The sequence below is a fragment of the Aricia agestis genome, chromosome 13 (genome assembly GCF_905147365.1).
Source record: "Aricia agestis chromosome 13, ilAriAges1.1, whole genome shotgun sequence".
Classification (NCBI taxonomy): Eukaryota; Metazoa; Arthropoda; class Insecta; order Lepidoptera; family Lycaenidae; genus Aricia; species Aricia agestis.
In genome coordinates this window covers 4,859,746-4,885,601 of record NC_056418.1, presented here as the reverse complement: position 1 = coordinate 4,885,601, position 25,856 = coordinate 4,859,746, and the positions used below count along the sequence as shown (strand labels likewise).

General features: G+C 42.1%; 1 protein-coding gene across 1 annotated transcript; it reads left to right on the top strand.

Annotated features, from left to right (window-relative positions):
- Positions 1 to 791: 791 nt before the first annotated feature.
- Positions 792 to 21,919, top strand: LOC121733311. The gene is made up of 8 exons (XM_042123528.1): positions 792 to 828; positions 11,664 to 11,886; positions 15,974 to 16,068; positions 16,554 to 16,753; positions 17,107 to 17,159; positions 17,838 to 18,017; positions 18,481 to 18,578; positions 21,522 to 21,919. Exons 2-8 carry the CDS (start codon positions 11,720 to 11,722, stop codon positions 21,722 to 21,724), a joined length of 996 nt encoding a protein of 331 aa, XP_041979462.1. The 5' UTR covers positions 792 to 828; positions 11,664 to 11,719; the 3' UTR covers positions 21,725 to 21,919.
- The last annotated feature ends 3,937 nt before the right edge of the window (positions 21,920 to 25,856 follow it).

The window sequence follows — 25,856 nt, the reverse complement described above, 5'->3', positions numbered from 1 at the left end:
GCTGGTTTATTAAGTTAATAAGTAGTCAACTAAATTTTAACTTAATTTGAAGTGCCTGCCCGAAATGTGTCAAGTGACAAGCCCCGCCTGCCAACTTAACAGAAAATAGTCAAAATTTTAATTTCCTTGTACTTACTTAACTAAATTTTAACTTGCTACTTGCTACTAAATTGTGTGTTTACATGCAATAAATAATTTAAAATTACGTTTAATACTTATCAACTTAACACGTGTAAACCAGCCATAACACAGACAAAATCATCGGCACAATCTTTGTGATGACAATAATTACCATAATTACCATAATTAACGCCTCCGTGGTCTAGTGGTTAGAGCGTCGCTCTCGACTCCGGAGGTCGTGGGTTCGAATCCCGCGTTGGAAACATGTTATTTCCAAGTTTGGTTAGGACAATGCAGGCTGATCACCTGATTGTCTGACAAGTAAGATGATCCATGCGTCGGATGGGCATGTAAAAAGTCGGTCCTGCGCCTGATCTCTCGCCAGTCGTGTCGGTCTTCCGTCCCACTGGGTTATGAGAGTAAAGGAATAGAGAGTGCTCTTGTGTACTGCGCACACACTTGGGCACTATAACATTACTCCTTTTTAAACGTACCTGGTCTGGTTTCAATGAAACTGGCCACCGTCACCGAAACCGGTGTGGGGAGTATTAATTACCATAATTACTGACGTACAGGATAATTATAAATTACATTGTTTATAATAAGCTACAACTTTTAATTACACGAGGTACTTAGAGCCTGCAAATTGTATCAGTATTCAGTCGTGTTTATGTCGGTCAGTCGAATACTCGTGTTACAAATATAAAGGTGAGCCATCAAAATATTTAACTTATCAGCTATAACGGATCTATTTGTTGTAGATCGCTTTTTTACGCGACTAGGGAGGAGTCTTTAATACAGTGTGTTAGTGTAAACACCGTTATCCTTGAAATCATCAAATGAGCCCGTCAAAATGAACAACTTTTTCTATGAGAACAATGCTGGGAACTCGAAAAAAAGTGCCGTCTTCATACCCCCCGTCCCATTCGGATGCCCGGATCGGCAATTATTGATAACGGTGTTTACACTAACATCTTGTATATATACAGTAGGTCACATACCTACTTATACCACAGAATATATACTTTTAGGAACCTGAAGTAAAAACACTTAAAAAAAACAAATATTTATTACGCTAAATCACATTCATTTACTTACAAATAATTAAAACTATTTACAAAAATTATAAAATATGGAGCACATGTATCACAATATTTGACAAAACTTAAATAGGACTCACGATTACAAATCACACCGACAGTTAAACCAGCAGAGCTGCAAGCAAGAGGGCCCGAAGTAAAAAGTGGATCTTCTTCGTGGTGGGATGTCTCTCACTTCCCCCAGGGGGAGAAATGGGAAGTCGGTTCCGGGGCTAGGCCCCCTGCCCGAGGGATCTGCCGCACCTCATAAAGATGAGGCGGTATTTGGGGCGGGACGAGTCCCTAGGTTGGGTGACCGGTAGAGTCACCTCTGCCATCAGCGCTGCCAGCCCTTCCTGACCCACCCGAAGCACCCCTGGCGGTCCACCCCACCAGGTGAGATCCCCGGTTACCCGGGGAAGGCCCAGCGGAGGCTGCCAGCGACATGGGGCGACGTTTCAGGCAGGTAGAGTCAGGGGGGCACGCTTGCTGTTATGCTGAATGTAGAGTGCGGCGTATTCTGCGTCTGCGGCGGCTGCTTTCGGTGGGATTTGGAGGTATTCTGGCGGTTAAAATTTTTAAGGAGTTAATTTAGGAAGAGATTAAAATAAAATAAAAATAAAATGAAATAAAGTAAAATAGAATGAAATAAAATAAAATAAAATACCATTTAAGGGGATATCACGAGGAGCTAAGGCCCTACAGCTAAGAACCTAGCGAATTTGATTGGTGAGGTGGGAGAGTTTGCGACGTGGGTCGCAAACTCTCCCACTCCCACGTTCTACATTTGAGGTTTGGTGTTCGAGTGGCGAGGTGGGGGAGACCGCGACATTGCATCGCGGGCTCCCCCACACTCGTTTGGCCGAAATTGGAGAGTAGGAAGAAGTGAGTATTCTACCGAGGCGAATGGATTGAGTGAGGGAGTTTGCGATGGGATCGCAAGCTCCCCCATGCTCACTTGCCCGGAGTTGGGGTAACTTACCCCAATTCCGGCCCTAGCGAGATTGAAATTGGAGATTAAGGAGAGATGACTACTCTAGCGAGGCAGATGGATTGAGTGAGGGAGTTTGCGATGGGATCGCAAGCTCCCCCATGCTCACTTGCCCGGAATTGGGGTAACTTACCCCAGTTCCGGCCCTAGCGAGATTAGGTTGTGAGGGAGTATGCGATATGATCGCATACTCCCCCACATACATTTAGCCGAAAGAACTAGGGGAGAAGAGAGTTCATGGATTGCGATAGATACGCCCTATTCTATGACACTATCGACGCTGGAGTCAGAGTCCGCCGACTCTGGGGGAATGTTCTCTCTGGGGAACTTTTTCCGGTCGGGGGGGCGGGCATGCCATGGGGCCAGACTGTGGAGAGAGTCCAGATTGGAGGCGTCTGCCTTCGTGAAGAGTTTTAGGGCCAGTCGGCCAACGAAGTCTTTGAGGCTCTCTATCTTTAGGTCGCGGGCTATTACGTCGTTCCGAACGTAGCGCGGGGCCCCGGCGGCGAGGCGGATACTTTTGTTTTGTATTATTTGGAGTTTGTCCTTGTTGGTGTTGGAGATTAGCTGGTACCAAGCCGGGGCAGCGTATGTGAGCCGCGACCGGATGAAAGTCTTGTAGAGGGAGAGCCTGGTGGAGGTGGGTAGCGATGGGGACGCCAAGACCGGGCGTAGAAATAGGAGGGCCGAGTTTGCGGACGATATGACCTCCTCCGCGTGCTTGTGTAGGTGCAGGCCGCTGTCGAGGGTGACGCCCAGGTACTTGGCCGTATTGGACCACGTGATTGGTACCCCGTCGAGCGTGAGCGGGGGGGGGAAAGGCACCTGGACGTTCAGGGGAAAGATTATGGCCTGGGTCTTTGCTGGGTTGGCGGACAGTCGCCATTTCTGTAGCCAGCCGGGGAGGAGGTCTAGAGATCTCTGAATTTTGACGGCCGCGTGCTTGCGGTTTAGGGAGGTGGCAATGTAGGCGGTATCGTCCGCATACATGGCGAGTAGGGTGTCTTTGTGACACGGGATGTCCGCCCCGTAGAAGTTGTACAGGCTTGGGGAGACGCAGCTGCCCTGGGGGACGCCAGCCAGGATGCTGAGGATCTCAGATAGGGCGTTCTCTACCCGGACCGTGAAAGTGCGGCCCGTCAGGAAGGAAAGAAGCACTCTGACGAGGTGAAGCGGGACGCCGGCGTCTAATAGCTTCGCTATTAGTCCGTCATGCCAGACACGGTCAAAGGCCTTTTCCATGTCTAGAAAGACGGCGCACGCTGCCTCTTTTTTGTTCAGGGCGGCGGTGAGGACATGGATAACACGTGCCAGCTGGTGGGTGGTTGCGAGCTCTGAGCGGAAGCCGAACTGTTCGGTACGTTGGGGGAGGTGAGGGAGGAGTAGTGAGAGGAACAGTCTCTCGAAGACCTTAGAAATCGACGGGAGGAGAGTGATAGGTCGGTAGCTTTCGGCCTTTCTCACGTCCTTTCTGGGTTTCGGGATCATGGTGACCAGGCCTGTCTTCCATTTGGTAGGGAAGTGCCCGGAGCGGATGATGCCGTTGAAGAGGCGAGTTATGGCTGCCACTGTCTTGTGGGGAAGATGACGGAGGTGCGCATTTGTAGAGGCATCCACTCCGGGGGCCTTTTTGATGGGGAGATGTGCCAGCTCTTTCCTAACCGAAGTTGGGGAAAAGGCCGTGAAGGTCGGCGGTGGGATGGTAGAGTTCCTAAACTCCCTCACCTTGTCCTCGATTAGTTTGGTGTGTTGGGCGTCTACCGAGGGAAAGGGCGTGAATTGCCGCTCCAGGTGTCTTGCGAAGATGTCGGCGCGGTCCTGGGCTCTATATCTGAGGTTACCGTCCTCGTGGAAAAGGGGTCTGGTTGGAGTGGGGGCGTTTTGTAGGCTCCGACAGAGTCGGTAGAGAGAGGGCCAGCTGTCGGCGGCGTCGTCGATGACGCAGTTCCAGCGCTCGGTGTTGATGAGGGCGAGCTCGGTTCTAATTTTAATGGTGAGATTATTGAGCTCTCTTTTGAGGGTGGGACACCTGTTACTTTGCCAGGTCTTCCTCAGGGCTCTCTTGCGGGAAATGAGTGCCCTGAGTTGCGACGGGAGGGGCTGGCTGCCATGGGAACTTCCTGTGGGCACGGGGATTTCACTGTGCTCCCGGGCAAGTCGGAAGGCACCGTCGAGGGCCTCGGCTAGGTCGTCGACCTCCTGGGGAGTGGTGACTGGGAAGGTTGGAGTATTGTTGTGTAAGTACTCCATGAACCTTTCCCAGTCTGTTCTGGGCCTACGTGGTGGGGGGGGTAGAGAGGCTGGGCTCCCGTGCAAGTGCAGCAGGACCGGGTAGTGGTCAGACTGGAAACAGTCAGGTAGGACGTCCTGTGTAATGCCGCTCGGGAGGCCTTTACAAACGACAATGTCAAGGACCTCCGGGGGCGTTCTAGCGTCGTCGGGATAGCGGGTCGGGGCTGCAGGTCCCAAGACCTCGTAATTATGCGCTTCTGCGTCCCTATGTAGGATCCTACCATCTCGACAGGTGTGGGTGGAGTTCCAGGCCGGGTGTTTGGAATTGAGGTCGCCGGCTATAACAGCTGGCTCTTTGGACAAGAGCTGGTGAATGTCGGCGACGTTCAGCCTATTGGTAGGGGGCTTATAGGCTGCGAAGACTGTGAGGGGGCGCCCTTCGAATAGAAGTTCTATGCCTAGTGATTGTATGGACACAGTGTTTGTGTCGGGCAGGATTTGATGAATGATTCTCCGTCTCACGCATATCATTAACCCTCTCTTTGCAATGGACGGCGGGTCGGTGACGTAGTCGAGACGGTAGACGTGATAACCCGGCACTTTGACCGGGATGTTTGGGGTGAGGTGAGTCTCATTTATGAGGGCGACATCGATGTCGTGGGAGGAGAGCGTGAGACGGAGACGGGAGATCTTTCCTTTCACCCCTCTCGCGTTCCAGTGGAGGACCTTTAACGGCTCCATTGGGAAATGATTGTGGTCAGCAGCTGAAGGGCTGCCGACAGCGCCATGATGGCCTGGGTGTCCGGGCCCCTCTGTTGGACCTCAGTGCAAACTCTCCTGACAAAATCGCAGCCCTCATTGAGGAGCTGCGAGAAATTATCATCTAGCGCTGGCTGCGATTGCCTACGCTTGGGCTTCGGCGTTTGTAGGGTCACCGCCTTCGGGGTGGCGGGAAAACTATTAGGGGCGCTAGGTCCGGCGGCCGGGGTGATGACGGCGTGGAATGCCGGGCGTGCGGAAACGGGGGTTTGGGGCATTGACGGGGGCTGGGAGGAAGACTTAGGTTTCTTCCCTTTGCCCTTGCCCTTGCCTCTAGCCTTAGTGGTAGAGCGAGGCTTGGGGTCGTTGGCCTTGGCCATTAGGGATTGGCCTTGAGACTCGGTGGGCGGGATCTGGGCCGGGGCGATTGAGGGGCCCGTCTGCTCAGTCGGGCGTTTGGGTTTAAGGACAGCCGATTGGGCTACTGGCCCGGGGTTCTTATTTTTTGACTCTTGAATAAAGACTGGACATCTGGTGTGATTGGCCGGATGGGGGCCGCCACAGTTGGCACAAATGGGCGCTTCGTCCGCTGGGAGGGGGCAGTCTTTGGCCACATGCTCGCCGCTACACCGGACACAGGCGAGCTGTCTATGGCAGTGGGCACTGGAGTGGCGGAATTTTTGACACCTGTGGCACTGGGCGGGGCCCTTTTTGCTCCTCCAGGCGTCAATAATAATTCCGCCCATACCTAGAATCTCGTCAACTTCGTAGATTTTGGCGACGTTTGCCGTTTTCTTAAGGATGGCGAGGAAAATGCATCCTGGGCGGCCTTTGCGGGCTTTAATTTGCCGAACATATTCCGCGGTGAACCCCTGCAGTGCGAGGTCCTCCGTAATGTCGTCGGGCTGGGTATCGGCGGGGAGGCCGCGAATGGCGACCTTAAAGCTGCGTTCTGCAGGTAGGGAATAGCAGAACCACGAAATTTTTTCAGTGGCCTCGATTTGCGTGAGGTATTTTTGGATGGTACGATATTCCTCCTCATCCGAGGGGGAGAAGCGAATGCCTTTCCCAAAGGGGCGGCCATTTGGGTTTCGCCCTAGGATATCCTTAAGGGCGGAAAAGTGTCTCGTCCAGTTTGGGAGGTGCTCCACTATGAGTGGGGGATAACGTGGCTTCGGCTTGGGTTTTTGGCCTGCCGTGCCAGATGCGGGTCTATTTTCGGCCGTGTCCATGGGCTGGGAGGACTGCGGCTGCGATTGGGCTACTGCTGCATAGCTAGTAGAGGGAGGAGGGGCGGGGATGCCCTTGTCGTTCCGCTTTTGCGGGGGAAGGGAATGTACTGGGTCCTCAGTGCGAGGCCTTTTCAAAGTGGAGTCCCTGCGGTCGCGTGGGTCTCTGGGAAGGAGGCCTTGTGCCTGGTAAATATGCAGGACTTGGCTGTATGCATCAGGAGTTAACTGGGCCTTGATGGCCTGCAACGTGGCTCTTGTATGGTCGGTGGCTGCGCTATTACGGAGCGAGGGAGATAGGACGTCGACTGCGGGGGGCGTCGGGGGACATCCGGGGGTGGGGATCGGAAGGTCCCCTCCCCTCGATGCCGACGGACCCTCGCCTCGAGGTACATCCGCGCTGCCGGTATTTTTGCGGCTTACGTAGGTGGCCGTGGGAGAGTAAGTGACTCCGGCCAGGGGATGAAACGGCTGCTGGGAAGCAGCTTGGTGGAGGCTGGAGGCGGAGGAGTCGCTGCGGGTGGACGACACAGATTGGGTTCTGTGCCGTTCCGCCCTTGGCTTGTCCTCTGCCGAAGCTGGGGGTCTATGGTCCATGGCTGGCTATTGGACTGGTACACTGAGAGGGTACGGCTCCTAGGGATTCATTATTTGGTACACTGATTATGAATGAATCACTGATGGACGGCTGTGTACGCGACCCCTCTGACAGTACCTAACTGGGACTCGGTACGTCGGAGAATGGTTGTGGGCTGGGTGCCGGACGGATACAGTACCCGTTTCAAAGAAGCGGGGAACTGATCCGTAGTAGCGATGTTGTCTTCCTGGTCCTATGGTTACACTGAGTGGGTACGGCTGATCACGGAGCTTCGTCGAGCCGCACGCAGCGATGGTAACTTACCAAAATAGGAGAGCAGGAACACACACAACACTACGCGATTAAAATAAGCGGGGTCCGAGCGTTAACTGGATAGCGCACAAACAAATGTATGAGCGTGTTCACCAGGTGCGTATGGGCGTAAATGATCTCACTCGCGAGCAAACGAAAACACGTCCGCACCACACGACAGCCGAGCTAATCCAAAGTGGATCTTGCTCTCGGCTACGTCATCTCACACCTGGCCCTGGTTGTGGGCCTGGGTGGGGAAACATGCCCAGGGGCTAAGCCCCTCTTCATGTGAAGTTCCTTCTTGTATGTTGCGCACCCGGTATGGTGCCGGGTGCGCGGAGAGAGACTAAAATTTTTTGGGACAAAACCCCGCGGTAACGCGGGGAAAAACCCAGGGGCCTGGTACGACCAGGAGGTGTTAACGGCCGGAAAGCCGAACTCGGCCGGGACAGGTAGGGTCCCGGCGGCGCACGAGGGTCCCCGCCCTGGAGCGGAGATAACGTGTATGGGACCACTCCCACGCGCGCCGTCTTTCCACTACGCTGTGGGCCAGACCGAGCTGGGAAAGTGGAAAAGGGGAAAGAGAACTTCCCGGAGCCCTGGCATTGGATGCCGAGGGGGGAAAGGACACCGAGGGGTCGGCGGTAATGGCAATAGGGCTGCCACTCGCCAGGCCCCTGGTGTCACGGTGAAAAAGGGGGCCACGTTGGGGGTTTAGTGCCCAGCGCGGGGGCGGTGGGCGATGGGGGAACCCATCGTCAGGTTGATGGTGTGGTGCGGGGCGCTATGGCGCTCTCCGCACGGCTCCTCCTCTTCGGGGACGGCGCGGCTGCAGACGGCGCAGGTTGCCTCCCTCGTCGAAGGTTGTATCTCGGGGCAGTAGACGCTGGTCGGGGGGCCGAGCGTGCCAGGGAGCCAGGTCTTCCAGCTCGACCAGGCTCGAGGCATCAGCTCGGGAAAACAGGTTGGAGGCCAGCCTGGCAACATGCTCCTCGACGCTCTCCACACGCAGGTCACGGGCGATGGTGGCGTTGCGCACATAGCGCGGCGCACCGACGACGCGGCGCAGCACGCGGTTTTGCTGCCGCTGGAGCGACTTGCGTCGCGTCACAGGCAGCAGCTGATACCACGCTGGGGCCGCGTACGTAAGGCGGGACCGGACGTACGTTTTGTAGAGCGCCAGTCGCATGTTGAGGGGCACCGTGGGGGCGGCAAACAGGGGGCGGAGTTGGGCGGCAGCTGCCCTAGCGCCGCCTGCGGCCTGTTTGCATTGCTCGCCCATGGTGAGGCGGCGGTCTATAGTGACCCCGAGATACTTGGCGGTGTTACGCCATGGGATTTCGCCGTCGCCGATCTTCAGAGGAGCCATAGTGACCCTCCTCTTGGACACGGCGAGCGCCTGGGACTTGGCAGCGTTAACTGACAGTCTCCATTTGCTCAGCCAGTCAGGGAGGAGGTCCAGCGTCCTCTGGATCTTGACGGCGGCGTGCGGTAGCGACATGGATGTCGCGAGGTAGGCGGTGTCGTCCGCGTACAGGGCGGTGATGGTCCCCGGGTCAGCTGGGACGTCGCTGGTGTAGAAGTTATAAAGCCCAGGGGATACGACTCCACCCTGGGGAACTCCAGCGCTGATGGGGTGCTCCTCGGAGAGGGTTCCGTCCACTCGAACCCTGAATGTCCTCCCGGACAGATAGGAGGCCACGACCCGGACAAGGAACCCCGGTAGTCCGGCCTTCATAAGTTTATAGATGGTGGATCTTGCGTGCTGACGCCCTGTTTTATAGCCCGAAGACAAGGGAAGGGGAGCGATCCCACTACAAGTGCTAATGGGCGGGGCTTATTCTGGAATAACTCCTAACAATATTATATTAATAGTACCAACTAGTACGTAGTACGTAGCGTAACAAAACTAGTGCTCCAATTTTCAGTGGTGGATGTACACTAGGGGTAGGGGCAGTCGGGCGGCAAAAAAAATTCCTAGGGCGGCAAAATTTGGAAAGTGGATACAATCTTTTTTGGTGTAATAAATTATTTTAAGTAGATTTTTTTTATTCTTTGTACATATTCATATTATTATTTTATTTTAATATATTATCATTACATCAATTTTTTTATTCTTTTACATATTCATATTATTATTTTAATATATCATCACATCACATGAAATTCAATTCATTGAATATTTTTCAAATCAAATTTTTTGTACTATTTCTACATTTAAGGTTTATTTTAGCAGTAACTTTAACGATGACCATTGAACTCTACAAAATATGTTTGTTGCACCATTTTTTTTATGAAATAAGGGGGCAAACAAGCAAACGGGTCACCTGATGGAAAGCAACTTCCGTCGCCCATGGACACTCGCAGCATCAGAAGAGCTGCAGGTGCGTTGCTGGCCTTTTAGAGGGAATAGGGTAATAGGGGAGGGTAGGGATGGGAAGGGAAGGGAATAGGGGAGGGTAGGGAAGGGAATAGGGTAGGGGATTGAGCCTCCGGTAAACTCACTCACTCGGCGAAACACAGCGCTTGGCTGTTTCACGCCGGTTTTCTGTGAGAACGTGGTATTTCTCCGGTCGAGCCGGCCCATTCGTGCCGAAGCATGGCTCTCCCACGTCAAAAGTGTTATCAAATAAATGAATTACATTTTAATTTTAATTTAATAAAATTAGCGGCATAGATTGAAATGCAGCCTAGTTGCCTAGTGAATAAAGTTGCATTTTATTAAAATTTATTTATTTAACGAAGTGACTTAGAGCAAAATGATATCTATTATCGTGTTAATAAAGTTTCATTTTACTTGAATTTTTGTCGGCGTGGCGCGGCTTGTGATATCACGCGCCGTGAGAAGGGGTGGCTCGTGCTCGCCTGTTTGCTCAAGCCGCGTCTTTGAAGTTACCGACTTTAATCGGATCGGGACGCGCCTGCACGAGCCGCGCCGCGCCACCCCTTCACACGGCGCGTGGCTCGAGCGGGCGCGGCGCGGCTCGTGGTAGCACGCGCCGTGGGAACGCAACCACGCCACCACTTCCTTAGGGCGCGTGGCTCGAGCTGGCGCGTGATATTAAACGCGCCTGCTCGAGCCAGCCCGAGCCACCCCTTCACACGGCGCGTGGCTCGAGCGGGCGCGGTGCGGTTTGCGATAATACGCGCCGTGAGAAGGCACCATAAGGTAAACTTTTTTGACAAGTATTGTGGAGCATGTTTTTTGACGGAGTTACTTTTCCTTAGTTTGTATTATTCGTAATTTGTTTATAAAATGCTAAGAAACATTTTCCCCAACCCAATATTTCGGTGCCAGTGCGGCGCCTACGTTGAGCTGTCAGCGCGACACTAAAATCAGCCTAAGGGCTTGTCCACATCTCCACGTCACGTCCTCGTCAACGTGGAACGGTGCGGTAACGTGGCACGGCACGTTGACGTGACGTGCAAATTTACGTTAACGTAACGTAGAATACACATCACGATATAGCAACATTGTACGTCGCCATGCCTCGTAAAACTGCTGTCTGCTACATTCTTCACTACTGATCTAGATGTGGACCGCACAATACGTATTCTTCTTTTGCTATTGTTAAAAACTGAGGAATAAAAAAACGACGTGGAGATGTGGACAGGCCCTTAATATTGCTTTATTTACTATTTCTATAAGGTGTACCAAAACTAAGTGATAATCCTTTAGGCCCTAAAGGATTATCACTTAGTTTTGTTTAGGGTATGTATGGGTAGGTGCTTAAATACAGCATGACTGGTGAGACATGATCGATACTTAAGGAGAGTACTCGGTACTCGATTCTCATTATAATTATAAATTATGTAATAAAATTAGGTACTTAATTTTTGTCCAAATTTCCCTTTACTTACATAAATGAATCATGGACACTTTAGTAAATTACTATGCGCCGGCGCGGGGCGCGCGCTACCCCTAACTCGCACGGTGTCCATGCGTTGGCTAAATAATTATTTAACTTTAAGCTACATTTACTCAGTAATCAATTGATATTATTTTTTATATATTTTTTCAACTAATATAATAGCCAAATAGCACGTCCCCGAGTATTGAACAGTCTCACCAGTTATGCTGTGTGGAGTTCGCTGTGAAAATAGCAGCGCTGAAAGAGTCATTTTTTTTTCACCGTTGTATGAAAAAAAAATCATGAAACAGGAGTGCTTGCGAAATCTAAAAAAAATCCTAAAAAAATGCTTGTTCAGCGAACTTCACAGTGAACTCTCTACAAGGAACACGTACAAACCCTAAAGTATTATCAATAATATGTTTTGTTACACCGTGTATAACTAAAATCTAAATATCTTAATTTTTATTTCATGGTAAATATTTTTTAAAAGTTGTTACTCTTTTGTTTAAGGATTGACGCAAGACTTTCTGGGGTGATCAAAGGCACTCGATTTTTTTTATCGAATCATGAGATCTCTACTGATCGATACCAGTATAGTGACGGCGTGCGTTTTTGGCATCTTGGTGTCCACTTATGGGTTCTACGTGTCCATGAAATTGGAGTCCAATCCTAGTTATAGAGCATTATGTGACCTGTCAGAAAATTTCAGCTGCTCAAAGGTCCTGACCTCGAGGTAAATAGATGTATTTTCCATAAAAATATACGCGTAATTATAGTATAACTAGCTGTGCCCCGCGGTGTTATCCGCGGTTTAAGTGATATATAATAAAATACTATGAAAAGTACCAATAATAGGGTCAAAATGGGACGATACATGGTTCTATAACGGATTATGGTAGTAATGATGATGATGATTCATGTATGTTGAATAGTAGCTATAATATACTTTCCGTTCTTAAGACAACGTCGAAACTCCCAAACTTGTATCTATAAAGAGTCACGAGTCTCTCAGCACCTTACGATTCCCGAACCATAATACACCTTGGTGCAAAATTTTACTTGTTGGTAAGCATATGCTTAGAATACTGCTCACGAAACCGAAGTCACCACATGTTTACATATACATTTTGAGGAGTTCCCTCGATTTCTTATGGATCCCTTCATCAGCATTCACCACTCTTATGAATATGGTACCAAATTGGGATAATAACATATACACCAAACGAAAAAGAAAAGAAAATCGGTTCACAAACGGCGGAGTAATCGTTCAAAATTAAAAAACCAACATTACACCTCCACACACACACATTTTGAAAGTCGGTTAAAATTGTAGCCTATGTGTAATTCTGATGTAAGTATAAGCTATATTATTGTAGTTTCATTAAAATCCGTTCAGTAGTTTTTGCGTGAAAGCGTAACAAACATCCATACATCAATATTATATAGTACATAGGTACATCCAAACTTTCGCCTTTATAATATTATAATATAAGTAGTAGTGGTCTCTGATAGTAGGATCTATGATTGCTTTGCCGTAATTAATACCGTAAGCGGTAAGACCCGTTATTTGGTCGAATATGTCAATTTAATGTTAATTGTGATCTGTCAGCTGGGTTTGACGTAACGCAACCAAACTACCACAATAGACATAACTACCAGTAGTTCGACTGCAAAGAAACGGACAGGTTTCAATATCTGTCAAATTCGTCGGGTTTCACTAGGATTATGAACGGAATGTTTTTTTTTTTTCGCCGAGAAAATGCTTTTAAGCATCTTGCGGGGGATGGAGGTCCTGCCCGCAAGTATGTGGGTCTCTGCTGCGCCCGAAAGATGGTAGTGGACGCAGCCCCTACCCACTAAAAACTCGGCGGCACTCCACTATTTGCCCTAGGCGGGCCGCGGGATCACGTGAGCTTAAACCACGGCTACGCCAGCGAGTGCCTGCTAAACACAAACAACAATACGACCAAAGAGGAACACGTCCAGCGAATATGTCATAGTTTTAAATTCGTAGGTAACAAGTTAACAACCCTAGCGACGATTTTCGTCATAATACGTCAAATTTAAAAATTTCAACATCAGTTCTAAGCCGGCATACTCTATAATTCTGTCTACTCTGAAACTACTTAGGTCCCCGATTTGCATAGGAATCAACTTCTCTGATAGGTCCTACCTAGTTAATATTGATTATATTTAATTTTGATGTCCCGTGTATAAGGTTAGGTTATTTTTATATCTAGGTAGTCAGGTATAAGATTTGAAAAACTAACATAATTCATTCCAGACCAGTTTTAAAACTTGGCATTTTCGCTAAAAATTTAAACACCACAGAAATTATCTACCGTTTTTCTGCAGATGTGCATGAATTACATAATATTATTTTCGAAAATTCGACATAAATATTTATTATAAGGACATAAAAATAATTGAGGAAGTTAACTCAACTAAATTTCTGGGCGTTATGTTGGACAAATACTGCAACTGGAAAGAACAAGTAGAATATGTATGCACAAAGCTAGATAGATTCGTTTACGCCCTTAAAAGATTACGGCAGACAGTAAGTACAGAAGCAGCCCTGAGTGCTTACCATGGATATGTGTCATCGGTACTATCATATGGGCTTATATTATGGGGAAATTCTACAGATATTGATAAAGCGTTCCGTTTACAAAAAAAATGTGTTAGAGCAATCGCTGGAGCAGGTTTTCTAGAGAGTTGTAAGCCGCTGTTCAAAAAGTTTAAGATACTGCCCCTCACTAGCATGTATATAAAGGAAGCATGTATTTTTGTAAAGTTACACCCTGAATATTTCCCACTGAAATTTCCCACTGAAACGGATTTAGGACGAAAAAACGAAAGGCATAAATTTAAAATCTATTTTCCGTTATGTAACTTAAATATATATAAGGACAACGCATTTGTACAGATTATAAAAATTTACAATTTTTTACCAGACGAATTTAAGAACTTGCCTTTCAAAGTATTTAAAAGAAATTTGACATTATGGCTAATAGAAAAATGTTTTTGTAATATGAATGAATATTTTGCGCACAAAAGATTAATATAATTTATAGGATTGATTGGACTAATTATTATTATTATTATTATTATTATTATTATTAATTTATGATTTATGTGTATAAATGAAATTGTGTAATTTATTAATTATTGTGTCATCTCTTTTATTATATTTGACATTAAATTGACATTGTATATGAACTTAATAGCAACACAAATAATCGTATTTTCAATTTTCTTTTTAAATTCATGTATTTAAATTGTTATGGTAGAATGTACAGAATCTTTTGTTATGACTTAATACTATCTTTTACTGCATTCTTGTGAATAAAGAATTATGAATTATGAATTATGAATTATGAATGTTTTACTCGAACTATTTTTATACCACCTGTTTGTCTGTAAGCTCTTAACGCCCAAACCGCTAATCCGATTTTGCTGAAATTTGGTATGAAGATACTTTGAGTCTCGGAAAAGCATAAAGGATACTTTAATCTGAAAAAAATGTACAGCTTCCGCTCGTTAAACGAATTTTGGGCCAACGGAGTTGCGAGCGTCATTCATCTGGTTAAAATATTTTCAATCAGATCGCCATCAAAATAAAATGAGACTTCACACGAGTTATTTTAGTATTATAATAATTAATTATGAGTTCAAAATTTTTTCAAACGGAAAACCTAGCAGAAACGAGTTTGGCGGCGTAATTTTTTTGGGTACGAAACTAAGGTTAATAATTGTAGAATTGTTAGGTTGAAGGGTCTTGCTTTTCTATAGGGTGTAACAAAACTAAGTGATAATAATATTTTAGAGGGTGTATGTGTCCTTTATATAGAGTGAGAAAAAAGCAGCGCTTAAAGAGCAACAATTTTATTGGGATTTGTATGGGCTAACGCCCGCGAAGCTAAAAAAAATCTATTAGGTTCATGCTAGCGCCCTATATCGAGTTTGCCCTGGATACAAAAGTTAAAAAAAAACTCTTTCAGCGATGCTACTTTCACAGTTAACTATAGAGTTGTATAGACAATGCATTTTTTTACTAAGCCATCTTTTAATAGAAGTTACGCGTGTGCGTCGTCAACTAATAATAACTAGAGATCGCCCAATGGTCGAAATTCGACCTTAGCTTCAACGACATTAGGACTACAACATATATTTTGTACAAAAATATTAACTCTTGTCTCTAGGACTCAGCTGATCTCAGACTGGCCGTGTAAGCATTGTCTAATAGTATATAAGATTCAATAAAAAAAACTATAATCCATTTTCAATTTGTCAACTTCTTGTCAACAGACTTCAACCATAAATAAAAGAGAATAGTTCGTATGTATAGGTTTGTCACTAAAAATCTGTCATCTTCTTGAGTGTGTGTAATGTTTTATTTGTTAAAAAAATGTATGATACAAGTATAATTTCAAAATAATATTAGCTCGATGCACTCCTTCACCATATAAGCTATAACTCTGCCAAATTTCATTCACCTACGTTTTCGCATTTTTCGTCAAAAGGGATACAAAGTTTTTCGCTTGCGTATTAATATATAGATAATTTTAAATTGCAATCTTGCAGCGTCATCTAGTGTCGAATAGTGACATACGTGATGACTGATGACGTTCGAAAATAGATAATAATATTATTGTTAATAATGTAACGTTACGGGCACCTATAATGATTATTATTATTTATTTATTAGTTGTAACTGGTATAATATGGGATAATATTATAAAATGAACTTTTCGAAAGGTATAATGATATAATTATTGCTATGTGGTCAATCTAAAAATATATTTTTTTTACTTTCTCAGGTACTCAAAAGGACTGGTGTTCCTGAACACAGAATATCTGATGGTACCGAACACTGTTTACGGGATTTTGGTTTACTGCGCCCTCATACTCCTATGTAAGTTGTAATCCATATTATCCGTACTAATATTAGAAATTCGAAAGTGTGTCTGTCTGTCTGTCTGTTAGTTCTTCGCCCAAACTGCTAACCCGATTTTGCTGTTTAGTATGTGATACTTTGAGTCCCAGGAAAGAATAAAGGACTCATCATCCCGAAAAATGTACAGTTCTCGAGGGATAAACGAATTTTGTCACAACGGAGTTGCGGGGGTCATCTACACCTAACTAGTAAATTAATAATTCTATACATCGGTCGTTTAAAATTAAAATAGCCTAATCCAAAAAATTTCATTTTTGTGCCTTTGTCCAAAAAAACCTTAAATATATCGCCTCTAGCGACTTCTTTTAAGTCAGGTACTATTTCGATCATTTTATTTATTCTCAACGGGAAATATGCCTTATTTTTAAAATGTAAAACATGCTATAGGTATTTTACATACTAATATTCAATATTATTTAAATTAACTTAGCTTTAATTTTTAGCAAATTTTGAACAATGGGCGGCCCTGAAATTTCAACTTCTTCTGGCTTTTGGATCGTTTGCCACCTGCTTCTACCTGCCAATCTGCATTTTGTGTATTTTAAAACAGTTTTGTGTTGTAAGTTTTACGTTATACGCCATCAAAATGATAATTTTTGCTTTAGTTTTACAGAAATATAAAATACGTAGAAATAAACTCAAATAAGTGTAGTCGTAAAAACTAAAAAGTGTCGTAAAACCTTTACGCTAAGATGTAAATCTAAAATAAAAATTATTCAAAAATTTAAATGTCTTTTTATTAAGATTAAGTATCTGTTCTAGATACTTAATCTTATATGTATTATAATGTATGTATTATAATGTATGACGTCAAATCTGTCAAAAACATACGCTCGGCTCGAGTTAACACAACAAGCTTATGAATATGCGAATTCGTTCACATTCTTTTCACCTCGGAGTATCTATGATGGTGATCTTTATGTCGTAGATAATAAACCCCTGTGTTAGCTCTTAACACACTCGATTGACTTGTCTAGGAATGAAATATTAATTTAGTCGTCAAGTTGCCGGCTTGGCGGGAACTCGTGTGATAAGGAGGCCTTTATCAGGTATGTACGGCTACTATTCATAACAACAAAAATACTTGTATTTGTTTTAAGTATTTCAATGAGTAAGTAAAGCTTTCCTACATATTAATAGTAAGGAACTACATATCTATTTTTAAATCTACAATAACTTGAGATTAGCTATTTATAGTAGTTTCCTACATAACTTGTTTTCACGTCTTCATACTAATACAACTGTTATAAAAAATGTGATTTTTGTGACTTAGAGCGCCTTCGTGCTATCCTAATATCAAACAGTGAAGTCATTGTAATGGTTAACCATTCTGACTTGGATTGTTTTTAATACTCTTGAATACAAAAATCGAATAGTAATCAATATTAATTGATCATTTTTTATCTAAGATATACATTAAATTCTCTAACCATTATCTACAAAACGAATTATATAACAGTCGTAATAAATATTATCTATTCTTATTATTTTCACATGATAAAATTAATTGTATTCATAACTTGTGACTAGTAGACTTTACATTTTGTTACATGCTTAATTTATATTCAAAATTAGAGCTTAAGGTAAGATTTAGCTTAAAAGATTAATTTATTGTACAGTTTAAAGCTATAATCATCTTAAATCTTAGCTTCATTTACCTGCTTCAGCTCTGGGTTTTATTTAAAGTTTTTTCTATTCTTTATCTAATGCTTTACAAACCTTTTTAGGTCTAAAACTCAAACAATGTTACGAAGGGTGAATCGATCGATTATTTCAACATGTATTTTTGGAGTGCTAGTGTCCACTTATGCTCTTTACGTGGAAATGGCTGTGGAGGCGAAACCGGGCTATAAAGCTATGTGTGACTTTGCTCCGCACGCTAGCTGCACGAAGGTTTTAAGTTCACCGTAAGTTTTTTATTCAAAACTTATTACTACCTACTAAGTTGAGGCTCGAAACTCCGTTTAGCGTGCGGGAACCATAGATAATTATCCTTTACCAAATTTCAATAAAACTTGCTTCAGCGTTTTAGGCGTGAAGAGGTAACAGCTAGACAGACTGACTGACAGACATACACTTTCGTATTTACAATTATACTGTTATCAGTTGAATGCGTAGGCATTTGTAAACGAAAATATTTTTAATTTTTAATAATTATTTACTTACGTAACTTTAGCTAGTAGTATCCCTATGAAGGTCTGTTTTGGAGTTATAACGTCTCATGACGTATGGTGTAAGCGCCATCTAGTGGGCAGTAGTGGTACTTAGATTTCTTAGAGAGACTAAAATACAATATTTTTAAAATTACATTAGAATTTTATATTTTTAATCATAACGAATAACTACTTAATGTAAATTAAAATATTTCAGATATGCCAAAGGCTTAGGTTTGGTTCCAGAGGACTCAAGTTGGAAATTGCCAAACTGCCTGTATGGGATTTTGTTTTACTGCTTCTATATATTTTTGAGTAAGTATTCTTATATTTTGATATTAAAGTTTTTTTTTTTTAATTTTATTTGAAATACTAGATAACAACCGCAACTCTGTTGCGCCAAAATTCGTTTATTGCGCGGGAACCACGCAATAAACGAATACATTATACATTTTTCCGGAATAAAATTGTCTTTTTCCGGGACTCATAGAACCTATCTCCATATTAAATCCCACATTCCATTTCACCAAAATCGGTTCAGCTGTTTAGGCGTGAAGAGGTAACAGACAGACACACTTTCGAATTTATAATATTAGTTTGGATAGTACGGATTTAAAGAAGTATAATATTAAAAATGTAATGGGCTCATGAGTTCTTAAGACGACGAAGAGCGACTAACCCAAAAAATCTTCACACTCACGCTCGTCTTTAATATGCCAGGTGAAAAAGGACGACGCGGATTCATCGCCAAATTAGTCTTTTCTCAATAAATCGATAAATATACAACATTTTAAAAATCCGCTAGGTCGGTTTCTCAATGATAGAATTATATACAACTAGATGTCCCGCGCGGCTTCGCCCGCGTAAATTAGGAATTTCACAGAAACCGTACATTTTCGAATAAAAATAGCTATAAATACCCCTTTCACGTGGTCTACTCTATATAAGTGCCAAATATTGCTATAAAAATTGCTCCAATAGTTCGTGAGATAAACCCTTTCTAATACTTTCCCCATTTTTACCACATTTTCCTGAGTTTCTTCGGTTGTATTAGTCTTAGCGTGATAATCTATACTAATATTATAAATGCGAAAGTATCTCTGTCTGTCTGTCTGTCTGTCTGTCTCGCTTTCACGCCAAAACTACTGAACCGATTGTAATGAAATTTTGTACACAGATAGTCTAAAGCCTGAGAAAGGACATAGGCTACTTTTTAACTGGAAAAGGGGGTTGTGAGGGGGTGAAAATACGTAAATTTGGTCAAATTAAGTTAGTTCCAAAAACTCAAAATAGATGACACCAAGAGTCCCCTAGATCGCGCTATTGCTTGCTCATGCGTATTTCTATAAGAGGTGGTACCATGTTGAGTTAATATTTCGATCCTTTGATTGTTATACACGTCATTAACTAAGAACTCACCTACCGACTTAGATTAGATATCAAATTCAATAACAACAGCGCCAAAACTACTGAACCGATTGTAATGAAATTTTGTACACAGATAGTCTAAAGCCTGAGAAAGGACATAGGCTACTTCTTACTGGAAAAAGGGATTGTAAGGGGGTGTTTATGCGTAAATTTGTTCAAATTAAGTTAGTTCCAAAAACTGGAACAGATGGCGCCAAGAGTCGCCTAGATCGCGCTATCGCTTGCTCATATGTATTTCTATAAGAGGTGGTACCATGTTGAGTTAATATTTCGATTCTTTCGATTGTTATACATGATATTAAATAACTCACGTACCAACATAGAAATCAGAAACAACAGTCTACCAATAATTAATACTAAATAGTTTATGGCCTATGGGTATTGGCTATTGGGCAAAGCTAAAGTTGTGTAATGCATTATGCAGCTAAGTTGTGTACCGCTAAATAAGCTTTAAAAGGTATAAAAAAGTTTGATTTAAAAAAAATCTTATGTGCACACTACACGGCTGTTTTGGGTATTTTGATTTAAGGGGTACCAGGGTTTTAAAAAGCTTTTGACACCAATTTTATTGACACCGCCGCGCGCTATAAACTGAAGTCCACGCGGACGGAGTCGCGGGCAACAGCTAGTATAATATAATATAGTTATAGCCTATAGCCTTACTCGATAAATGAGATATCTAACACTGAAATAAGTTTTTAAATCGGACCAGTAGTTCCTGAGATTAGCGCATTCAAGCAAACATACTCTTCAGGTTTATAATATTAAGTATAGATTTTTTTAAATTATCGTTTGACAAACTCGAGCCTCGATCTAAAAGACTATGAAAAGGCTCATAATCATGGGACGATGCATGGTATAATATTATGGTAGTGATGATGATGATGATGAATGTAATTTGCATAGTAGCATATGCTTTTCGTTCTTAAAACAACGCCGAAACTCCCAAACTTGTATTAATAAAGAATCAGGAGTTCTCTCAGCACCTTCCGAACCACGGTATACCAGGTATACCTCGGTGTAAAATCTTACTTGTTTGTAGCATATGCTTAGAAAACTTCTCACGAAACCGAAGTCACCACATGTTTCCCCATAAATTTTGAGGAGTTCCCTCGATTACTTATGGATCCTTCATCAGATCACCATTTTTGTGAATATAATACCAAATTAAGATGATACCCTACATACCAAAAGAAAAATTTTGAAAATCGGTTAACAAACGGCGGAGTAATCGTTGAACATAAGAAAACGAACATAACACCTCCCCCATTTTGAAAGTCGGTTAAAATTGTAGCCTATGTGTTATTCTGATGTATAAGCTATATTATTGTAAAGTTTCATTAAAATCCGTTCAGTAGTTTTTGCGTGAAAGAGTAACAAACATCCATACATCCACACATCCACACATCCATACATCTATACATCCATACATCCAAACAAACTTTCGCCTGTATAATATTAGTAGGATGTGTTAAAATATTAACTTAGTTCAATGCATTATGCACGGTTATGGCAATAAATGAAAAATTCCTGAAAATTAGATGCAACTTTGTGATTTTTTTCTATCGAGGAAATTTTAAGATATCGTGTTTTTGCTCAGATCGAATTCTTGAAAATATAATGTAGTATCTAATTTCAGAAAATGAAACAATTCGAGGCTTATTTTCAAGTATAAAAATGAATGATAAAATCGTCAATTTTGTGTTAGTTGCCCTCTTAAGAAAAATCTTGGAATTTAAAAGAAATTCAGCTCGTTTTGTTACTTACATATTAAATATATAACCTTGGATAATAATTTTACTTAATATTATACTTAATGTGTATTTTCAGGTACTTTTGACGACCCGCGCGTGGTACGATTCCAGCAGGCTCTATCTTTAGTATCGTTAGCGTTGTGTGTTTATTTAGCCTATATTCTTGTTTTTATTCTCAAAGACTTTTGTATAGTTTGTGTAACTACCTATATGATTAACATTTTCCTCACCATACTGTTCGCTAAAAAGTACAAACTGTTGTGCACAAAAGCGAAATAATTTATAGGGCAATGTTTGGCAATGTTTCTTCGTTTTAACGCGCTGTTCTTAGGAAGTAGTTTTTAGAATTGATAATGCTTTTTGTGTGTCACGGTGTTTTGTGTGCATTTAATTAGGAAGACTCTAAGCTATAATGTGATATCACACTGCGACGAATCGGTGGAAGTTTTGTGGTAGGTAGTAAAAGTATAAATATGTTATATTATGTTGTAGTTATAGTAAAAGTATATAATGTTATATTATATTGACACATACGAAGTCGCGGGCAACAGCTAGTTCATATACAAACACTGTGTGTGATGTTTTTTGTGAAACTGTAATAAAAAAAATGGAATCTAGCACTCTTTTTGAAAATAAACAATAATATGCGAAATTTCATATACCTCCAGGCCTCTCTGCTCGTTTTTCGTAAAAAGGAGTTCAATGCTTTTGCTTCACGTATAAATATAATGCGGTAAGTATGTTTAATTTAGCAAAATTACACGTCATATGAATACGTTCTTATATTATTACTGTCCCTTCAGTATATTTCAGTTAAATCTATGAAAAACAATACAATTTAACATTTAAAAATTATGCGGCTGTAAATATTATGTTTACAGAAAAAATTTGGTACTACTTTTCAAAGGTAAATTTTTATATTTTGAGAAAAAAACGAAAAATAACCAAATTACCATAGTGACACCAAACGGAGAATCATTTTTCTTATATTAATTATTGATGAAGTTACGATTGTATTCTTTGCTTTGTCTGAAAGTAGTAGTTAAAATTAATTAGCAATTAAAATAAATTATAAACGAGCTGATTACTATCAAGGGTTATTTTATTTTTGATTAAAAAAAAATCACCCATAGGACACATTTCTACTAAAGTATATTTTCGATAGGAAAAAGTGGCCTTGAAGTAGGTGTTTCTTTTTGTTTTTTTTTCACATTATCAAATTTAAGGCCAAAGTACTCTTTTATCTGAAAAGATAAATAGACAATAAGATAAAAAAGCAATCAGTTGCCAGTAACTTTTATTAGTTCCTACTCCCCAATAGATGGCGTCTGTTTTCTACCTCAATTATAATTGCTAAAATATCTTAGATAATGTAGGATAGTGTAAGTATAATAATAGAATATTTTAGATTACAATAATTATTAATATAGTCATATGGCTATTTACTAATTAATATTAATTAAGTAGACCTTTTCTGTCTTATTGTGTGTTTGCTTGTAGATTGAAATGTTAACCAAAGACTTTCTCAGATTCTTGTTAAACATGGAATAAACTTTATAAGAATTGTGTTTGTGTTTCTTTAAGCCAGGGTTTCACAAACTTTTGGCTACACGAACCCCTGTTAAAATTTCCAGGTAACAGCGAAGTGCGAACCCCTTTACTAACTAATGAAATGTGATGGGTGCATGCTTGTTTCTTGTCGCAAATGGATTCAATGTTAGGACTTAGGAGTAATTTTGGCCAATTTTGAACTAACCCAACAATGATGATGAAAATGCCAAGTGGCACCCGGCTGTCGCATAACGATTGAAAATCTATTGTGTCTGCGATTCCCACGATCGAGGTATTACTTTTGACTCGGTATCAAGTCAATTTCTGTATTTAGTCGCCCCCTGCCGTCGAATGGCAAACCTCTAAGCGTTCGCGTACCCCATTTTGAGAAACCCTACTATAAGGTAAGGACGAGCAATTTTATGAAATATCTTAAATCTTCTTACACTATATTTATGTGTGTATGACAAACAAACAGAACACAACAACCGTATTGTTACAATCTCGATAAGGATGAAGAAACGACAGATGTAATCGAACCTTCTCAAGGCTTCTGTTATTTTCCATGTGGTGTACATTCCTGGACGTACGGACATACTGACTTTATGTATTGTTGTAACTTACTCAACACAACCTTAGCCCTTAAAATGAATGTGTAATCCTTGTAGTGATGTCTCATGTCAGTGGCGTAACTGGAAAATTGATGGGGCACTATCAGTAAAAATTGTCACGTTAAACGGGTAAATAAAACAGGTACCATCTATACATGTTATAAAACAAAGTCACTTTTTCCCTCATGTCCCTTTGTTCCCTTTAATCTTTAAAACTACGCAACGAATTTTGATAATTCTTTCAGTGTTAGATAGCCCATTTATCGAGGAAGGCTATAGGCTATATTTTATCACGCTAAGACTAATAGGAGCGAAAAAATAGAGGAAAATGTGGAAAAAAACGGGGAAAATTATTTGAAAGGGCTAACTTGAACGCGCTAATCTCAGGAACTACTGGTCTGATTTGAAAAATTATTTCAGTGTTAGATAGCCCATTTATTGAGGAAGGCTAAGACTAACAAGAGAATGTGGAAAAAACGCGGGAAATTATATTTTGAATGAGCTTATCTCGCGAACTACTGGAGCAATTTTTATGTTATTTGGCACAGATAAGAAGTAGACCACGTGAAGTATCATTATAGGCTATCGATTTTAATCATTTTTTCGGTGGCTATATATTTTATACCCTTGCGACGCTGGGGCGGGTCGCTAGTAATAATTAATGTATAAAAATATTTCTGAGATTGCGGCCTCTTGGGCCTGGGCCCTCTTGAGTCTTGGGCCCACCCTGTCACCCTATTGTTACACCACGGCCTGATGTATTCAAAATGTACGGTTGTCGGTTGCTTATCTATCTTGTGCTATGTATACTCTAGTACCTACGTAAGTATTTAACTGCAACATTTTGTGACTATTATTTTTTACTGCTTCACGCTCAAAATTGTTGAAATATAAAATTAAAATGGTGTTCATATTTTATTTGTATAATTATAATGCAACATTTTAAAACTGAATCAAAATTATAGGTCTACCAGGATCTGATGGCAAATTTTGATGGTAGATTTTCAAAAAATATCCTTGTTCATTGGATAAATTTTTAGATTTGCATGTTTCACTGTGTGTGAAACAGGCAAATAAGCCGCTAAAAGGAAAAAAAAGGATCAAAATGTTTTATTCCAACTACCCCGGCTAGAGTCAATTTAATTTCTCACTTTTTGCCATCAGATTCTGGTAGACCTATAGTAACACATTCCAATTACTTTTGAAAGTTCGAGCTTTTTGTCTCCTCTGTGCACATGTCAAAGTAAGAACAATAATTGCTTGTTAAAGCGTCTCCCAGACAGACGCGGCCTGCGGTGGCGGTGGCGGTCAGTTGGATGACCCTGGCCGCGTGGCCGCGTGTGTCTGTGTCGTTCGTAGAACTCTCAAGTCATCCAATTGTAACTATTTATTATCCTGCGAAATAAGTACAACAAACGAAGAACGCATGACATTTCAATCTTATTTCGCGTCATAACGTCGCGCTTATGTGTGAACTGACCCTTTCACAACAATGTAACTTGCTCTCAAAGGAATCACACATATAGACCTCACATATATGATATAGACCTATCAAAAAACAAGGTAAAATTTTTGTACAAAACAATTTTCCGCGAAAGCAGAAGATCACGACATTTTGCTTCTTTTAGAAGTCTTTTTTCTTAGAATTCTTTTACACTTCTCAAGCTAAAAACATTTCTTAAAACACAACAAAACACTTCTAAAAACATTATTTCATCCCACAGCCCTGCAAAATATTTTACAGCTCGAAGGCCTCAAGGGATATTTGAATCCCACGACTAAAATAGTTTAGCGGCGCCAATCCTGCCTACATTTTAAATTAGCAGCGTAATGTTTGCCAACAGGTGAATCATACGGGAGCGTTCTATGTTGTTCGTTTGGCACCAAATTTGCGAGGCCCACGCGCTATTAACAAGCATTAACATGTGCCCCCGCCCACTGCTCTCCATAAATAGACGACTACGCCTAAACCTTATCTTAACAGTCGGTAGATTCTTTCGGAAGTCTTAAAACTTATAAGCTATAGCTAATATAAGGAACTCGATATCATTCGCAACTCGTGATTTTGTTTAATAAGTATTTCAGGAGTGGAGGAGACTCTGTATATCTAATGTAGCTAACGTTTATGGTCAGTAGACGCAAATTATTGCGTCTGTGCTTTTCATCCGATCTCTTCTGGAGTTTGTTCTGGAGTCTGGACTAATTTTCCCGAGCACATTTTGTATGCGATTATGTAAATGATTGACTGT

What these genes read in the sequence shown, in the direction of transcription:
- LOC121733311 (XM_042123528.1), top strand. Translation starts at nt 11,720, where the DNA reads ATGAGATCTCTACTGATCGATACCAGTATAGTGACGGCGTGCGTTTTT. An exon ending in GATAAGGAGGCCTTTATCAG is followed by an intron (nt 17,160 to 17,837) that starts GTATGTACGGCT and finishes AAACCTTTTTAG; the next exon opens with GTCTAAAACTCAAACAATGT. An exon ending in ACGAAGGTTTTAAGTTCACC is followed by an intron (nt 18,018 to 18,480) that starts GTAAGTTTTTTA and finishes AAAATATTTCAG; the next exon opens with ATATGCCAAAGGCTTAGGTT.